Raw genomic sequence first — 19,836 nt, 5'->3', positions numbered from 1 at the left:
TGCCATCAACTGAATGGTCTAAGGGAAAACCAAGTGAATCAATGACAGATTATCCTACCATGACTAAATATACCTGTTGCATATTAGGCATTGACTCTTGTGATCACTAGCTTCTGGGAAGTAATATGGTCATGAAAACTCTGTCCTATCAACTAGCATGAGATGATTTTTTTTTCACTGATCTCTGTAGTAGTTGCAACAAAAGTCTTCCAACAAGAATATCTGGTAGTTGGTTCATACAGTACATTTTATAGTTTGTCAGCTCCTCTGAGTAAATTTTTAAGGGTTGCCAGAATGATGCTGGAGTTTGATATTTCCCAAACATTTCCCTTCACAATAAACCTGGTATCAGCAAACCCATGCAAACATAAATGTGAGATCTGTGAAAGTGTAAACCATAGCCTGGGGGTTGCAAAATAATGCACCATTAAAACTCACTCAGTTATCTCCATTGAGTCATTTGAGAGGCAAAAGTATATGTTACAAATTGTGGTTGCACTTATATGCCTCGCATGCTTAGTCTGATGTCACACCGGACCCTTCCTATTTTTCAGATCCCATTTCTTCACCTTTTGGTCTTCCTAAATCTCTTCATCTTCTTTGTAAAATTACTTCACTTTATTTGATCTTCTTTGCTCAGGGTCTTCTGCCAATCTCACATCCTCCCCATGACACACACACACACACACACACACACACACAAATCCTCCTTACTGCCACAATTTTACACCCTCTTTCCAAGCTCCACACTATTTTCCACAACATTTCTCTAATTGGCCCTTCTGCTTTCCTGCCCTAGTGGGAATAACCACCTCTCATATAAAGACACTACATTTTTGTTTTATGATTTTTTGTTTATTTTTAATCAGGACTTCCCTTTATTGCATTAATATATTTGTATTACACAGATGGGACAGTATGTAGTAGAGACAATCAGAAGAATCATATCACTGCTGGGAGTTCACAAATACTGTGGGAATTTCATTTGTTAAAAACACTAACAGTGAAGGGCTCTAACTCTTAATTACTGTATAACAAATATTTCATAAAGGCTGAAGAAGAATTGTCCAGTTTCTTCTGAGTCCAAGAATTCTTCATCAGGTCTTGGTGTCAAGGCAGAATGCATAGCAAGTTTCTAGTTTATCCATGCAAATTCATAGGAAATGAGAGAACAGATAGAAAAAGACAATGTATCCGGGATTGGCAATGGGTTCCTGTATCTGTGCCGTAGAAACAAACACGTAAAACACTGTGATCCACTCTCGTGTCTGCTAGGTCAAAGAGCAAGATGTCGATTTTGTAAGACTTTTGAAATTATTACATTTGTAGCCAATTAATATGGTAACAATTGTTGACAATAACTTCTGTTACAATGGTGGAAAGGGCTGCAGATCATAAAAAAAGAAATGAAATGATCATATGACAACGCCAGCTGGGAGAGCCCTTCTGGGGTAGTTCAGTCGTCTTATGCAAGTCGTTTTATTTGATGCCACTTCAGCAACTTGTGCAAATGCTGTGGAGGACAACACAACACCCATTCCTGAGTGGATAAAATCTGTCCCAGCTGGAAATTTAACCCAGGACCCCATGATCTACAGGCAGCAATGCGAGCAACTAGACCATGCAAATGCAATAAGAGACACTATATGTGTACGTTTACATGGACATTAAACATTTTCTGTGTGTCTTAGCATTAGACATCGTTACCACAGTTAGTCTGTTAGAAATGTATTAATTTCCAAAGTCATGGAACATTGTAATTGCTCTTTCACCCAATAGATTTGGAAGAATGGAGCATAGTATTTTATATGGTTGTTCCATTAGTGTAAAAACATTTTTCTCCAATTCACATACACAGTGTCCTCAATATGTCCTCGGATTTTGTAAGGGGAATTATAAAAATTTTGTGTGTCAGTTTAAAAGGAGGTACACACTGTATTCTTGATTACCTGATCCTGAGAAACATTAATACTCTTCAGCTAGCTGTGGGGAGGGGAAGAGAGATTATAAATAATTGCTGAATATAGCACCCATATTAATTACAAATTAACCACCACAATTACTTACTTCTTACTAGAAGGATCACCCGCTTTCCAGATAGCATTTGTATCCTCTTGATCATCTTCAACACATTTTTTGTACGCAAATCCAAGACGACAATACAAGGAAACAGCATTTTTTACTGCCTGGGGATCAATCTGGAGTACATTTGCTAACTACGAAGAAAAATGACAAACAGATTTGTAAGTTCAGTAATAGTGTATCAATCACTTATCTTATATACACTTTCTATTTAGTGTAGAACACTGTAAATGATGGGATATTAATATTGTACTAATTACCTCACCCACTGTTGTATGTTCATCAATGGAAACAAAAATTTTGTAAAGTAATGTTTCAAAATAATCACCCAGTACACGATTCATTACAAATCCTTTCAAGGGTGGTACAATTATACAGTCATCATCTTCAATAGGAACATCCAGGTAGATAAGGCCCTTCCTGTGATAAGAAGTACAGGTAATGAGAGAATTATTATGAAATAAGTTTTCTTGCAAGAAAATTTACATCAATACAAGAGACAATACTTACAAATAGAGATTATGTATCAGATTAATATCAAGATCACCAGCTTTCTGAGTGCCATTATCAATAATTTTATCTATAACTCTCTTCTCTTCTTCACTTATTAACTGCAATAAACAAAGAACAAAATTTATATTTTCAGTTGGGCATTATAAGATCAGTTCTGTTTTCTTTTCTTAAGACAGCCAACAATAAAAAATGGTTTAGTCTTGCATTTAACATATTTCTTGTATTACTGTTTGTGAAAATTGCAACAGCCAGAAGGAGTTCCCCAACTCACTTCAGAATCAGAGGATGTGTATAAAAGTGAAACCATAACAGGCAGTTAAGGTTGCAGAGAGACAGCGTGCACATAGGGCCAGCAGTGTCCTCTTTTATGTGACTGAGCAGGTCAGTGTTATGCCACGCTCAATTGGTACAGAGCTGTCAAACAAAATGGAAATGTGTGAGCAAGTGCAGGTGTGCCTTGTCGACATCAAATGGTCTAATATCAGCATGTGAGCAAGTTCCAACAGGGCCAGAATGATTGGTCTCCGGAAAACAGGTTTGTCTCTCAATGGCACTGCGGTGTGTATGTGGCACACTGTTATGATATGAATGTGTGTACAGAACCAGTGGATAGAGAAGGGTCATACACAGTAATGAATAGGCACTGGACCACACAATGTGACCACAGTGCAGGATGACCACTATCTCGTCCACATGGCTGTAACCAACAGAACAGCTTTATACACAGAGCTGACTCACTATTGGAGCATTGTAACGGGTGTGGACATCTCTAAGTTAATGTTTGGACACCATCTGCTGAGGGCTGGACTGATGACACACACATCATTGCGTAGACTTCCACTGACCAGAAACCACAAACATTTCAAACTGCATGTAGAAACCATCACCGACATGCTCAGTGGCAAAATGTGATATTTTTGGACTAATCCCACTTCAACTTGTGCTACAATGACAGCTGCATATATGGTAGATGCTACAATGGTGAACACAATCAGGCAGACTACATTGTTGAGTAGCATAGTACGTAAATGTCAAGTGTGATTGTTTGGGTTGCTATTGGCAATAACATGCAATCTTATTTCCTACGTATTGAAGGCAATCTGAATGGTAACAGCTACATCAGAGAGGGTGAAGTGCCCAAGGCACTGCAGGCAGCTTCACACCTCATATTTTATCAGGACAATGCCCAGCCATATGTGGCAAGGAATGTGCAAATGTTTTTTCAAGAATTGTGGATACCGCAGCTTCCCTAGCCTGCACATTTGCTTGACATGTTGCCCTGCAAACATTTCAGCATATGGTTGGTTGGAAACTTGTTCATTGAAGTCTTCATGCAACCACCGTCAATGCTTTGTGGATGCGCCTACAAACCATGTGGCAGTGTGTTCTTCAGCAGCATATCCAGACCCTCTTCAATTCCATGACATGACATGTAGAGGATCTGAGTGCCAAAAGTGGCAGCTTTGCACTGCACTAAATCCTGGCAGTCAAAGTGTGTGTACAGTTCTGTAATTCTAATGATCTGTATAGTGTCATGTCCCTGACTGCAGAATAAATTTCATTGAAATCATAACTCTCTTGGTGTTGCACTTTTCACAAACAGTAATATACATTTTCTTCTTCATGGAGCTGAAAACTATGACCTATTACTAATATAAATATGTAAATAACAGTTTGATCTGAAATTTATATTTTTCAGTGAGGGGGAGGATATAGGTATTTATAATCCACTGTGTGTCAATTGTGTACCAGTACTGACTCCATAGATTATTTATTCATGATGTGTGTATATAACAGACAAATTCTGTATCGTAAGAACTGTTATTGGCAAAATATTTTAATACTTTTACTTCATGATCATTACAAACATGTTGCCCATGGCAGCTTGGTAATCCAATCATTAGTACACCATCAAGTATTATGAATACAGGGCATTTTAGGAGGAATAGTAAATATTTTACGAGGAGGTAATGTAGATTAATTCAAACAAAACATCCTGTATAACATGTGTCCAAATTTTACTCTTTAGAGATATAGCTGGTTATAGATATACATTTTCATTTTGCATGTTTGTACTGAAGTTTAGTGCACTGAATATGTGTGGTGAAACAGTGTGACACTTTGCGGAAACACGAGGCCAGCAGTTTCCACAGTCAGTATCACACAGCATGCACTCGTCACTGAGTGGCCCTGCCACACAGCTACAGAAACATGTACTCTGCACAACTTTGTCTTGATGTTTGGTTTGTTGGGCGCTCAACTGCACAGTCATCAACACCCATACAAAGTCCCAATTTTTACACAACCCAATTTTTGTACACAGTCCAATCTAGCCACTGTCACGAATGATGAAGAAGAAGATGATGATGATGATGAGGAGGAGGAGGAGGAGGAAGACAACACAAACACCCAGTCCCCAGGCAGAGAAAATCCACAAGTTTGTCACAACACATCAGTACTAATGGGCCTGGATAATGTTGGAATGCATTTAGAATTATTTTGTAGCTGTCTATTTTCTGTGTTTCTTACAGAGAAAATGTATGCTGTATATCTAAGAGTCATCAAATATTACCACAGCAATTGAATATGGTTATGTATAATGAAAATTAAACAGATAATCAAATACTGAAAGTTAATGAAGCTCACTGATTTAGCTGTGTAACTGCAAATTTGTGTGACCGAATAGTTGAAGGAGTAATGTTCGCATTCAGTCTGCAGCTGAAATTGCACTGACACTGAGATGTATTCTGGGCACGACAAATGTAAAAGATTTATGTTGAGGAGCATGATAACTTGATATAATTATCAACTTTGTTTGTAATTGACAAAAAAATTCAACCAACCTACACCATAGTCTTGCTCTCATGAGTAAATCAAGCAAATGAACTAAAAGGACTTATTACAGTTGAGAATATTAACTACAATGGCCATAAAGAGGAAGGAAGCACAAGACATAGTGGTAAGCAGTAGTGGGCATTATCTGAATAAATTTCTACCTAGATAATTGTTCGAACAAGTAGGTCATTCAAACAAATTTCTTCATGAATAATTTTTTTTTAGCTTAAATAAAAATAGTATAGAATGTAACCGCATTTTTCCTTGTTTACTTTTTGTCCAAATTCTACAAGTAGGGTTTGTTTCCTTTGCTCAATGCAGTTTCTGTTTCATAAATAACTTACGAACAGTTTCTTCGGAGATGTGCCTCAGGGGCTCAGTAGTAAAGTTCCAGACTACAAAGCTTAAGGTTAGGAGTTTTTTCCCCCCACTGGTCCTTTGATTTTTTTTCTTTTGCTTAACACTTCTATCATTCTAACAATGACAAAGCTGCCAAGTCAAGCTGCACTGTTTTCAAGAGTACATGTTTAACTGTAGGTTCCTATATAACTGGCTGCACAAGTTCAGAAAGGGGGGGGGGGGGGGGGGGGAGTGAAGGGCACACCACCATGCCTAATAAAGCAACACAGTGTTCAAACCAACCTATGCAAGATAAAAATACTCCACTGGGGTACAGCCTTAGCAGTTACACTACCGATGTGGCCCAATTTAACAGACTTTGCACTTGTCTCTACTCCCCCATCCCTCTGCTAAAAAAAACATGCTGAAATACCTGGTAAGTAGCTAAAGATGAGATGCAGCCAACAATTTGTTTGTGTTTTCTTTAAGAAGTAATAAACAGCTGTTTATAAAAATGTCTTCTTCAGAAGGATAATAGTGCAACTGGGTTACACGTTGTAGTGGAAGTACATTGAAAAATAGCTGAAAAGTGTCAGTAATATATAAAATTTCACTTCCATAATATTAAAAACATGCACAACATGGTGGTTATCATTGAATAGTACATCACCAATGTACAGATTATGCACTAGTGTTGCATACATGATGCTTGGGCTAAGGAAAGCTTCCGGTGTGAGAAGGCACTGTTTTGATGATTTTCAACGAAATGCCCATATATTTAGAAACAGCTTTTGAGACCTGGCCAGGTAAGAATTTTAAAATTTTGTGCATGGCTGGAGCAGCAACCACAGGATGAAACCCTCATAAAAAATAATAAAAGCCAGTCAGTTATAAAATGGAAGGTTTATTTAAAACCTTTGACGATGGTGTCAACATTTATAAATTTATATATTTTACTGATTCAGCTCTTTTTCAATGTATCTCTGCTACAACATGATGTTTTTATAAACATTTAATCCATAGTCCAGGAGTTTAAATAAACTTCCCATTTTGCAACTGATTGGCTGTTTATTATTTCTTTATGAAGATTTTATCCTGCAGCTGCTGCTCCAGCCAGGGTTAGAAAATTTTAAAATCATCTGTGTTGGTAGTGCTAAAAAATGAGTGTACAAATTGAGAACTCAGTGGTTTTTAACCACTAACATCAAAACACTTTACATTTAAAGTCTCCTAAAACATTTTTGGAATGCTGCTGGATGTCCAAAGTCATCTGAAAGTGTTTTGGGCTAACTCTGAGTAAGATGACCATTAGAAGATGAAATATTTTTTTTGATCTGACATTCATCAATGCAGCTACATAGAGTGTGGAGATTGAAAGTTTTGAGTTTGAGGCACAGAGTGTTTGAGGGCATGGATTACAATATTGCAGCACACTGGCATTCTTTTTCACTAAGAAAGTGTCAAGAGTTGATTGGAAGACTTTTTTCAGCTCTTTACAACCACAGAAATTATGGTTGCAACATCTTACCCCTAATTTAAAAACACGTAGTTCACTTGTATTGCTGTCCTTGAACAACAAAATTTATTTTGAACATTATTTGGGAGTAGAAGCTAATTTGGAATCATAATGAATTTCTTTGCCAAAACTACACCAGAACTGATGATATCTCAATTTTTGCAGGTGATCTGAAAGTCTTCCATTGTTTTTCTGAAATAAAGACAATTTCAGGACATATAACACACAGATATACTCTTTGAAGATGTAGAATGCATTTTCTTTAATGTGTCACAATGCCAAATCTTTGAAAGAAATAAACTTTCCGGTGAGATGTTTGGGGAAAAAAGAGAGTTGTTCTAAAGACTGATTAAAAGTAACAAAATGTTTAAAAGCAAGAAAATGTACATTTGTTTAATAAATAACAATGAACTGGGCCAATAAATATTGCTGGATTTCAAATTTACAAATTATTCATTAAACTTTCTAGTCCCAGATGACAAATACATATTTTTATTCATGTAAATGAATACTGTTTCAAATAAATACCGTAGTTTCATTTGTTACTCACAAATAATGAACAAAATTTTTTATCTGTATTTGTTATTCATCATACAAATAAATTCTGTCCCACTCTGGTGCTAAGGGAAGCACATTGTGCATGCTAATTCATGCTAATTCATCGGTTGTGTGCAACAGAGAGAAATCTGGACGGCTGTGGAAAGGCACACGGCATCAGTGTGATTGTTGACAAGTTCTCATTTGCTCAGAAGCAGCATTGGTCATCTTCGGCAACTGCTGCCCATGTTTGCGTGGTTTACTTATGCTCTCTCTCACACCGCACACACTTTCACACCACATGGATGGGCCGCACACTTGCAGGACTCTACTGCAGTTGCTACGGGTTTATTTATCAATTGTCACTTTTGTTTTGAACTTCAAGTTGTGCTTGGTTGCCACAATTGAATTACTCAACTGTGACTCTGATTTGTAGGCCAGCTGAACTGCCTAGCTTTGCCAGCCTCCTGATGGTACAGGCGAGGATAATTAAGTATATTTGGCTATTACAGAAACAGTGAGTGTTCTCAGATTGGGCGGTTGACCACTACATACTTTTTAACACCATCAACGGCAGAGGGTGGTAGAAAAAAAACAGCTCAGTATGGTGAAAATGGCAGAAGAGCCCGCCCACTTCTGTCAGTGTCAATAGAGGATGGACTTCAAAGGATAAGGGAGCTACCCCCCTACAGAAAAGTATGTGCAAGAGGCGCTGAGGGGGTGGCCACACCACTGGTGTTAACTAGCTATGGATCTGTACTCCATACTGACAACACTCAACCTATTCATAACAATACAGAAACAATCAATAGGACCTGTCAACTTTTTATCTATAGTACAGCTGTGTTGACACAAAGGCTCACAGAAACTTTAGCATAAAGCAGTTCTCTCCACTTCATTATGCCCTGTGAATGATGCAATTTGAAACACTTAATCTTTCAAAGGCTTGTGCTATAGGATCTCTCCTGTGAGACAGTCCAATAAGCTTTTGTCAGGAATATGATATCTCGTCAGGTCTTTTAAAATTAAAAGAGTTCCCCCAGTTTTATGCAAATTTTAAATAATCCATGTAAGTTGTTGAAGAAAACATAGATTATTTTTTTAAAAAAGGAGGAGGAGGAGGAGGAGGAGGAGGAGAAGAAGAAGCACTGAGAACCCTATTATTAATTGCAATTGCAAAGACTGTCAGACTTTTAACTTCTTGTTAAGGAACACTATTTCCCTGATCAAACCAGAAAGACGACACACCATATACTCAGTATTATGAAGTAACATTGGAAAATAAGGACCATACAAAAACTGAAATATGTTCACAGGAAGACTCACCGAAGGAGTTTTTTGAAGATTGTTATTCTCCCATCTCCAGCAGAGTAGTCATGGTGTCATGTGCAGAATAAAATTTTATGAACCCACAAGGAAATATTTTAAGAAGCTGCCTGGATTGAAAAACTCAGATGAAGCTGTAGTTCACAATTTATTCAGTATCTTTCCCACAGAGCCAATGATGGCAACATTATCATTTTTATGTGGGCTGACCTGGTCCTCCTTGTGTCAAGGAAGGGGACAGATTGAATCTCTCCATAAGGAAACTGACTCATTTCTTAGAACAAATAGAAAACATTGAGGTAGGTATATTTAAGGTTCCTAGTGAGATGTTAAAGAGACAGATAATGCACAGTCTGACTGCCCCATGAAGAATGGGCAGTTATTTGCTACATCACAGGTCGCAGTGAAGCCTCAGGTGCAGCCCTACAGATCACTATTTGGCAGTGTAAAAGCTCTAGTCTGACTGGCAGTCTTTCTTGAAGCTGCAGCTTGCTGGAATGCTTTATGGTGTTAAGGAACTTAGTACACAATTTCTTCTTCTACCCTTTTGCAAGTCAGTGACATTTTCCCTTCATTTGGGAGTGTTCGATGGAATACCAGCTCATACTGGGCAAGGGTTGGAAGGAAATTAGCTATGGACTTTTTCCGAAAATGAAATGTTGGCATTATGAATAAAACCATTGGAAACTTGAATATGGATGATCAGACTCGGATTTGATCCTCACTGTTCAATGTCAAACACTATGCCCTTTCACCCAGTGAGAATGATGAAAGAATGGTTGGAGTCAATGGAATTCTCATGTGACATGTGTCCCAGTGATGAACTACTAACAGTGTTTTTCCAAAAGAACACACATCTCCGCAGCACATATACTTACTTTGACTCCTTTTTTAAAAGATATCTCTATAATTTTCATTATCTACATAGTTAAGTTGAGATCCTTGTTCCCTGTATCACATAATGTTTCACTATCATGCCTAATGATGATTACTGAAACAGATACAGAGCTTAAAGGTATAAAGAGCAGGTAGCATTGACCAATTCACAGTTCAGGAAACATAGTTCCATGATTCTCAATCATAATCAAGAACGGATGATACCCTGAGGTGCTAACCATTTGGCACCAAACAGAGAACACATGAACTTCAGGTGCAATGAGTGCTGTGGACTTCTTTGCTGATGAACTACACTTTCTAAGAATTTTCAAACAAATTTTTGTCCAGTATGTCTCTCCCTAACAACTGGATCTGCATGGGCACTCCATTACTTTGGTGGTAATTCCTAAGCTTCACTATGATAGAATCTAAAACCTTCATTCATAAAATATGTACTTCAAGATATCGACAAATGACTTGAAGTTTGACATGCTCTCCACAAGAAGCTGCTTCAACTAAATGCAGTGTACTGATGCCTATATACCATGAGATTACCAACAATGCTTCACACTGGTTAAATATGCAGTTAATTTCATGTGAAATGTTCACTGGCCTACAGGAACTAGAGTACTTGACAACTAAAACAGCATGTACAGATTGTGCTGAACTGTAACAAAAACATTTCAGCAATTATAGTTCTCATATACACATGGAGGCTAATACTATTAGCTACCAATGTTGTCCGAACTTGTGGCATGTTGAATTTCTCTCGATTGTTCCCCCCACACGTTCACAGTAATACCACCTATGATGTAACTGTAAGAACCCAGCATTTGTATACTAAAAATAGTGAGAAAAATGCTTCATGACAAGCAATAAAACTTATCAACACAGTTTTTGGAATATTTGTGTTTGGCTATCTCTGTACGCATTACATATAAACACTAGTGAACAGATTGTGATGAAGTTTTAAATACTGCATTCACTAAATCATCATGTAACACACAGGCTTTGTTTCATTGTGAACAGTCGATTGGAAGAAAAGTTACACTTGCCTAGAGATACAATTACTTGGCATCTATGTAGATGGAGTCACATGGTTGGTTCCAACATGCTAGTGATTATATATATATATATATATATATAGACACACACACACACACACACACACACACACACACACACACACACTCTCTCTCTCTCTCTCTCTCTCTCTCTCTCTCTCTCTCTCTCTCTCTCTCTCTCTCTACAGCCAATGCTCATTCACTATATGTCAACATATTGCTCTGTATTTGGTTTTAATATGCAAAGTAAATATGTTAACTAAAATTTATAATGCACTTCTATTAACAATGCATTTATTCCACTTTGACATTCTTATACAATTTCTAAGTGCTTTACCATACTGATACAATATAGACAATATCATTAAGAGGATAGATTGCTATTCACCATATAGCGGAAATGCTGAGTTGCAGACAGGCACAACAAAGAGACTACTAAACCAGTAAGCTGTCAGACAGAAGGGCTTCTTCTGGGGCTGGGGATAAACACACACACGCGCACACACACACACACACACACACACACACACACACAGCTCTTACACACACACATGACCACTGCCTCTGGCTGCCGAGGTTGTCCATTTCAGGAGGAGGTCATCTGGCCAACAGCTTAAGTGTTTAGTAGTCTTTTTGTTGAGCCTATCTGCGACTCAACATCTCCACTACATGGTGAGTGGCAACCTATCCTTTTCATTATTCCTTCCTAGATTTTCCATTGTTTGATAATATTTCGAGTGATTTTTGTGACTTGAATACTTAACGGGTAGAAAGGATGGTTATTAAAGTAAGTAAGCAGCTTGAATTACAAATAGAGATTTGCAAAGTTTGAGTTCATGGTTTTGAGATTTTCGTTGAGAAACATTAGTTATACCTAATTACAGTATACAGTTAATGAAACACAATTTTTCAGAAATTTTGACATGCCTGCTAACACTGAGATTATTTTAATTTAGTTTTTTTTAGCAAAGCTTTTCTCAGTTCTTGAGAAAATAGCTTAAGAAATTAACAGATTGAAGGAGAGTCAATACTCAGAACTGAAAGAATACTATGAACCACATCTTAATCCTCAACAAGTTTATACTGCATCCTCTGGGTCACTTTGGAGTAGAGAAAACATAAATTTTTTAACATAGTGAAGACAGTTAAGTGCATTTAATCCCTGATCACAACCATCATGCTCATTTTCATGAAGTAACACAACATTTACTTGCTATCATGCAGTGCAAAGATATAAAGCAGTTATAGCATACAAGAGATCTTCTGTTTGTTTGTGAGAACTAGTAAGGACACATACAAAGAAGAAGTAAAATTAATCAGCAGGATCATTTGTGTGAAATAATCCATACACTATTATTATTGGCTTTCAGATCATTTTTGTCTACTAACGTGGCTACTGTTAGAGCTTCAAAAAAAAAAAAGATTGATAATGCATACACTTCAAGATGACATTTCTTCTGTGTACAGTGACAACACACAAATAACAGATAGTGTCACACCCATTTTTTTACCATCATCACCATTATGGGTTATGCAGTCATCAACCCAAAGGTCTGCTTGAACACCACAGTACTTTGCTAGGCACGGTACTTTGAACCGACTTAGCCAGCCTGTTATAGGGGAGAATTACAGTTTAACATGGACTCAAAACGATGATACAATTAATTACTTTTCACATTAATAAACATTGTCAAAGGTGAAAGAAGTGATAAATGACCAAATAAAAATCCTTGAACTGACCAGGCTCAAACCCTTAGCTCTTTGGATCTGTAATCTAGCACTTGCACAGAGCCACAAAACCACTACGCATTGACAACTATTATTATTATTATTATTATTATTACTTCTTTAAGTCATCCATCTGTTGACTACTTTTATTTTGTCCACCATCTCTGTCTATCTTGTTCTAAACTTCTCATCTCCTCAAAACTATTACACTCAGTATCCATCACAATCTGTTTTATGTATTCAAGTCTTCGTCGGTCATAACAGTTTTTACCCTATAACGCTCTTTCCACAGCAATTTAACTATTTCTGCGTGTTCTAACAGATGTCACACCAACTTATCCCTTCTTTGATGACCTACTCTCACCTCAAGGATAGTATTACCACCAAAGAATAACCAAACTGCAACCATTAACACACATCTACTGTAGCATGTTGAGTAAAAATGTAGATAAGGGTTGATTAACTGGACTGTGCAGAAATATGATGATACCAATTACCTAGTTCAAGTTTTAAACACATTAACTAATCAAGGGCTTCTATGTCATCAACTAAACTTTAAAGTCAATCTGACAATTACACAGGTCATGAAGAAAAAACATGTTTTTATGAAAAAGTTTTAGTCCTGTGGTTTTTTTTCTATGCTGAAACCTAATATGATAACAAAGAGGCTGTATTAGCCATCATATTTACAATGAACACCAATTTAAAAAAAAAATCACTTTATACGTAAATTAATTACATACATTTCATAGGTCTGAAATTAACTGACCTGTACAAAAATCTTCGGAGCCTGGATAGAAGACATTTTGCACAAGAAATTCATGGATAGGAAAGATACTACTGTCTCTACATATTACATCAGGCCTGATGAAACAGTTTGTGAAAACCTTAACCAAAGAAAGAGAGGTTTTCTCAATCACCAGAAGCAAAATTAAAAGGAGGAATGTTTGTTGGACCGGAAATTTGAAAAATGAAACAAAAATGGCTGTTACAGAAAGAGGGGCTGGGGTATCATTCAAGGAGGTTACTACCAAGTTCCTACACAATTAAGATGATCAACATTGTATTTACATTGCAGTGAACATGCTGGAGAAGTCCAAAATTCACATTTTGAAAAGTCACCTTGATTTTTCCTCTGAAAATTTTGCTGGCTGTTTGATTGGGGGTTAGAGGAGGAGGTTAAGGGACCAAACAATGAGGTCATCAGTTCCTCAATCTAAGAGCAGTACATCTGGAAGCAGAAATGTCTACTGAGAATGTTTTCTGGTCTAGTCAGAAGATTCATAACAGTAAAAGCTAGCTAAAAATAAACTGGACACCTTTTGTACAGTCAATATAACACAAGCAAGTTGAAGGAGATGGGGAAGTCAGCAGATGGGTGCCCCTGGGGCTCTGCATGTAACAGGTAATATCCCACACCTGATCTGTTAGTCAAGAATGTCCACCATTCGGTAAAGTGTGATTCCCACAATAGAAAATTGTGGTGCAGCAGAAAGGAGGTAAACTGAATCTAAATGTGACTAAAAAAGTAAAAGGGAGATGAAAGGAGCCCGGTCAAGGAGGTAGGGCTCGGGATCCCCATACGTAGCATACTGTGGGAGATACCCCTCTCCAATCACCCCACCCCTGATCCGAAGGTAGATTAAAACCTTATAACTGAGAATAAAAACCACTTTCCCAGAGAAAACTGACACCAGTTCAACCATTTCTGAATTGTCTGCCAATATGAGAGGCAATAAGCCCAGAAGTCCATAGTTAGCACAGAGGGCCACAAGGTGGGAGCATTCCACCAAGATATGAGCTTGTCTTTCAGGCTACACAGCCACAATTTAGGGGGGACACCCAATATGACTGATGCAAAGGTGACATAGGACTGTGGATTCCTTTTGGGAGAAGCTAAAGGAAGAGCACCATGCTGCAGCAGTCTCCTCAATTGTGTGGAGTTTATTAGATGGGGCAGTAGACAGCCAGATGGTCTCATTTCATTCCCAAGCAAGCAGAGATCTCATGTGCATCTGCAAATCAACACCAGGGGTTGGCAAAGCAAATGGCAAGTGCGTTAGTGTTCCTCTAGCCAAATGGTTGGCCAGTTCATTCCCCGGGACACCCATACGACTTTGGATGCAGAGAAAGACAACTGAGCAGGCAGCACAATGAAGGTCAGCAAGAAGGCCATGAATAGCAGAGACCAAAGGGCAGCAAGAATAGCATCAGTCAATAGCCTGGAGTCTGCTCATTGAGTCAGTACATATTAAAAATTGGTCAAGGGAGGTCCGTTTAATAAAATGTGATGACACCAAGTGGTGTCAAACATTATGCATGTTAAAAGAACTGCAACAAATGTTGGCATTTAGGAAAATGCCTGTTGGGTTACTGTTTCCAGTGTAAGTACATGGTTGGTAGTGGACTGTCCTTCCTGGGAATCACACTGAAAGGGGGCAAAAGGCCCCAAGATTTGAAAACCCAGCACAATCTGCAGGCAACTATCTTTTCACATAGCTAACAGAGTACCCTCATTAGGCTAATCGGCTGGTACCTTTAGAGAAGTGATGGTTGTCCCCTGGGTTAAGGTTTGGGACAACTATGTTAGCGTGTCATTGCTAGGGGAAGGCACCTTGGAGCCAAAGACAGTTGACCCTGAGGAGATTTTGACTTTGAGGAACATTCAAGCGTTGGATCACCTGACTGTGAATTGAATCGTGGACTGTTGTCGCTTTTCCAGCAGAAAGGTAACTGGATAGTACGAGGATGCCGATGCTGTTGCAAAGTGGTTCTGCAAGAACCAATGAATCAATTTAAAGGTCACCCTGTAGGGCAAGACCTGGGACAGCTGTTAACTGCTGGTGGTCCATAAGACCAAGGAGCTTGTCCCATACCTGAGATTAACAGGCATACATTCCCAGGGAGGAGACATAGTGCTCCCAGCATTCCTTCTAACTGCATATGATTAAATAGTGAGCCTTAGCATGAAGTCACTTAAATGTGATAAATGTGATTGCTTATCGGCAATACTGAATAGCTACTGCAACGCCTTTGATCAACCATGGAACCAGGCTGACAATGGGCAAACGGAAAGGGGGGGGGGGGGGGGAGCGGAGAGACCTGTAGAAAGGGAATACCAAATACCAATTCCAGCGGTGTGGTGGACAATCGCGTCTGAGATGCCCTGCACAACCCTATCAATACATTTCAAGAGAGAGCTGGTGAAAGTAACAGTGGAGGCACACAAAGGCCAGCTGACTCTGTGAAGTGCCCAATGTGGTAGTCAGTCTGTCTGATTGTGGCAAGGAAACAACATCACTGGAAAGTGGTAACTGTCGAAAAGTTCACTGTGTAGTGACAAATGTAGTGAAGCCACAAAATTAGGGGAGAGACCATTGGATCAATAGCTTACAAGGTACCATGGATAGATAGCACTGAAGAGGTTATGAGAAATATCACTGAGGAAGCACAGATCATGATCTGTGAGAAGCTGGTCGATTCGAAGGATACTATGAGAAGATGTGATACTCCCCCATAGGGGGATGGAGTGCTTTGAAGTCCCCAAGCACAAGAAAAGGTGGAGGGGGGTGGAGATGCTGGATTAATGTGGTCAATTCAACATAAGTAAGTTGCCTGTCTGGAAGTACATAAACACTGCAAATGGTAATTGCTGAGTTCATTTGCACCTGCACTGCGTCCAACGAGGAATGAAGGTGAAGCTAGTCACCATCGACATCTGTATGAACCAGAGTACAGATCCCTCAAGATGCCCTCTCAAAACCAGAACGGTTTGCAACAGAACGCACAATAACTACAGAGCATTGGAGAATGGTCACCATTGAAGTGCATTTCTTGGAGAGCACTGAAAACCACAGAAGAAGAGGATATAAGGTGCTGTAGTTCCGGCAGGTGACAGCAGTACCCATTACAATGCCACTGAATGACCACATAACTTGTGGTCAGGTTTGGTGAGAAGGGGCCAGGATGGCCAGTCATGCTGTAGGATCACTGCCTGTAGCCAGTGAGGACGGAACCACATCCACATACATCGACTCAGAATCCGACTGCAAGGAGGAGTCTGGTATCTCCAGAGGCATCAGAAGAGCCCTGTCCCTATGTTATTTCTATTGCTTCTTCTTCTTTTACTTTTTAGCCTTTGGTGAGCAGAGTTCCTCAAGGGCTAACCACACTGAGCACAGGGACAGATGAAGAGTGGACAATCCTGGGACCCACTGGCCATGGGCTCTTCAGCCATTATTTGGTGTCAGGCCTCTGTTCTGGGGTTGCCAGGGAGAGGGATTCAAGAAGGAACCCTGTCACTGGTAAACACCAAAGATTGAGAATGGCCTTCCAGTCAATTGTGGGAACAGGTTCCCAAAGAATGTACCACATGAACCATGAGAGAGGAGGGTTGGGGAGATCAGGTTTAGGGAAGTTTGAGGTAGGGGTGACAATGGTCATGATGTTAGCATAATTGATCATCATATCCACAGGAATCAGATGTTCATATTCCTTCTGTGCTTCACTATATAACAGGTGGTCAACTGATTTGTATTCCTAGGTCTTCTGTTCTTTCTTGAAAACTGGCCAAACTAGTGGACATGGAGTACGATGTCCTGAACAGCTGACACACACAGTTCCCACGACTACCTTCATGGAGTGATTGTCCACAGCTGCTGCATTTTGGATCCACCCTGCAGTGGGATATCATACACCCAAAGTGTGCACATCTGGAGCATCTCAGGTGGTGGTACATACAGATTCACATCACATCATACCTGTACACCATGACCTTAACCTTCTCCGGCAGGACATTTCTTTGAAAGGCTAAGATAAAGGCACCTGTAGCTTTATGATTATCATTGGGCCCTTTTTGTACTCGTCTCTTAAAATGTATGTCTTGCCACTGGAAATCAGTCCAAGCTCCCCATTTGTTTTGAATGTAAGATCTCTGTGGAAGATGATTTCTTAGACCTTGTTTAAAGATGTGTGGAGCAGTGGTCACAGGTAAGTCACCTACATGATCACAAGCCTGAAGAGATCTGTAGTTTGTGCAGAAAAGGAAATTTTAATTAATAATGAAACATTTTGCATTTTCCCCAGTGATTCAACTTCCCCAATTTTTCTTCAATGTTTTCAACAAAAAACAATGGTTTCATTGGAGTAAAAGTATCCCTATCAGTCCCAGTAAAGGCCATGTATTGGGGGGTTTTGCACCCCAATGTCTGGCTTGTCCCTCTTCCAATGGTGTAGCCAGGGAAGAAAACACTGGGGGGTCATACCACTCTGCATTATTATAATCTTTCCCATCTGAAGAGGCTACTGGGCTTGTGACCACCAGCAGAAGAAACGTCATGGTACCATCCACTCTGAATGATGGCTCTCCCAATGGGCGCATTCAGCCACAGCAACAGCTACTTGGCCAATGAACTGTTGCCTGGAGTCCCTGTGCCCCAGCCACAATGGGCACACACTACTTGGCTTGAGAGGCACCAACAGGACAATCCCTGCATGGTCAGAAGGTTACCACCTTGCAGGTACTTGATGACCCCTCCCCCATCAACAGAATGGCTATCGTGTTAGGTTTTGGGCATAGTACCTTTGCAAGAAAGGAAGGGTGCAAAGAGAGAAAGGCACAAGAGGTGGAATATACACCACACTGGGCAAACTTCCCCACATGATCCGCACTTCCGTAAAATTTGGAAAAGTAGTAGCAAATCAAATTCAACAGGGGACCATAAAGTTAAGAATGACACGTTGTAGAATGCCAGAAGGGAAGAAATGATTGTCCAAAACCACAAACCAGGTCTGGGCACAATCAGCACCAAGATGACCACCAAATGGAAAATTAGAGAAGGAAAAAAAATACACAGATAGACTTGCAGCACAGAAATGTAAGCAGCGCTGAAAGGGCTGGGGACCCATTATGGCCAAGCACATACTAACAAAAGTGTAATGACAGGGTGTATACGCGGACAAGGAAAAAAAATTCCCGGATTTTTCGGTTAAAAATACACTTTCTCCAGGGTGAAAACACACTTTTTCCGTCTTAAGTGACAGTATATTTTCCCTTGGAACTGCAAAACTTATCAATCCTTTGAAGGTTATGGTTTTGGACATGGGCACAGAATTTCCCGGCTCTTTAGAAAACGAAAATCAGGAAAAAAGACACGTTTTGGAAATATCTTCGATGTGCAGCAACATGTTTGCTGCCTACTTTCGTATTACGAAAACCGATAACAGCGAATATTTAGAGTACAGGATGCGTGATGTAGTCAGCCAATAGCAACATCATTGTTAAATAGCAGTAACACTCAGGTTAATGGTTTAAATTAATATACACAGTGTTGCTACAAGAAAAGAAAAGCTTTCACATATAATATTGGTCTCTAAGGTTAAAGCTGCAAGAGAAGCTAATCTTTTGCATGTAATATTGATTTTTTCGCGCGTGTTACACTTCATGATATAGCACACAAACGTGCCAGTACAATTTTTAATAATGACATAAATGTCTGATCTTCAGGGTTCGAAATTCTTCTAAATGGCTCGTCATCAAAGTGTTTATTTTTAATTGAGAGTCAAACGCTCTGTGATTTAAGAAATTCATGGTACAGTCTCGCGCATAACCAACTTATATCAAAATGTGCACATTTAAACTACAACTTAAAGTACACATTAGTATGTCCAGATTCCCAATGAAGTAGACCTCGACCAGATATTAAGCTTTTCAGTGTGGTCAGGTTGTTTTGGGGAAGGAGACCAGACAGCGAGGTCATCAGTCTCGTCGGATTAGGGAAGGAAGTCGGCCGTGCCCTTTCAGGGAACCATCCCGGCATTTGCTTGGAGTGATTTAGGGAAATCACGGAAAACCTAAATCAGGATGGCTGGACGCGGGATTGAACCGTCGTCCTCCCGAATACGAGTCCAGTGTTTTCAGTGTGGTTTTTGGGGTGTAAATTTTCTTGGAGCACCAGTACTGTATTACATAGTGTTTGGTTCTTTATTATGGCATAATGCCATACGTGCTAGAAGATGAAA

General features: G+C 39.3%; 1 protein-coding gene across 1 annotated transcript in view; it reads right to left on the bottom strand.

The window, feature by feature from the left end:
* LOC126248467 (protein FAM91A1) overlaps positions 1-19,836 on the bottom strand; it is a 183,234-nt gene that overhangs the window by 89,178 nt on the left and 74,220 nt on the right. The window contains exons 4-6 of the mRNA XM_049949478.1: positions 2,593-2,693; positions 2,343-2,502; positions 2,068-2,216 (exon numbers count right to left, since the gene is read on the bottom strand). Coding sequence (XP_049805435.1) covers positions 2,068-2,216; positions 2,343-2,502; positions 2,593-2,693 — 410 coding nt within the window. The remainder of the gene's footprint in view (positions 1-2,067; positions 2,217-2,342; positions 2,503-2,592; positions 2,694-19,836) is intronic.

The sequence above is a fragment of the Schistocerca nitens genome, chromosome 3 (assembly GCF_023898315.1).
Source record: "Schistocerca nitens isolate TAMUIC-IGC-003100 chromosome 3, iqSchNite1.1, whole genome shotgun sequence".
Classification (NCBI taxonomy): Eukaryota; Metazoa; Arthropoda; class Insecta; order Orthoptera; family Acrididae; genus Schistocerca; species Schistocerca nitens.
Note: the sequence above shows the minus strand (reverse complement) of the source record. Positions and strands in the feature narration are given on the sequence as shown.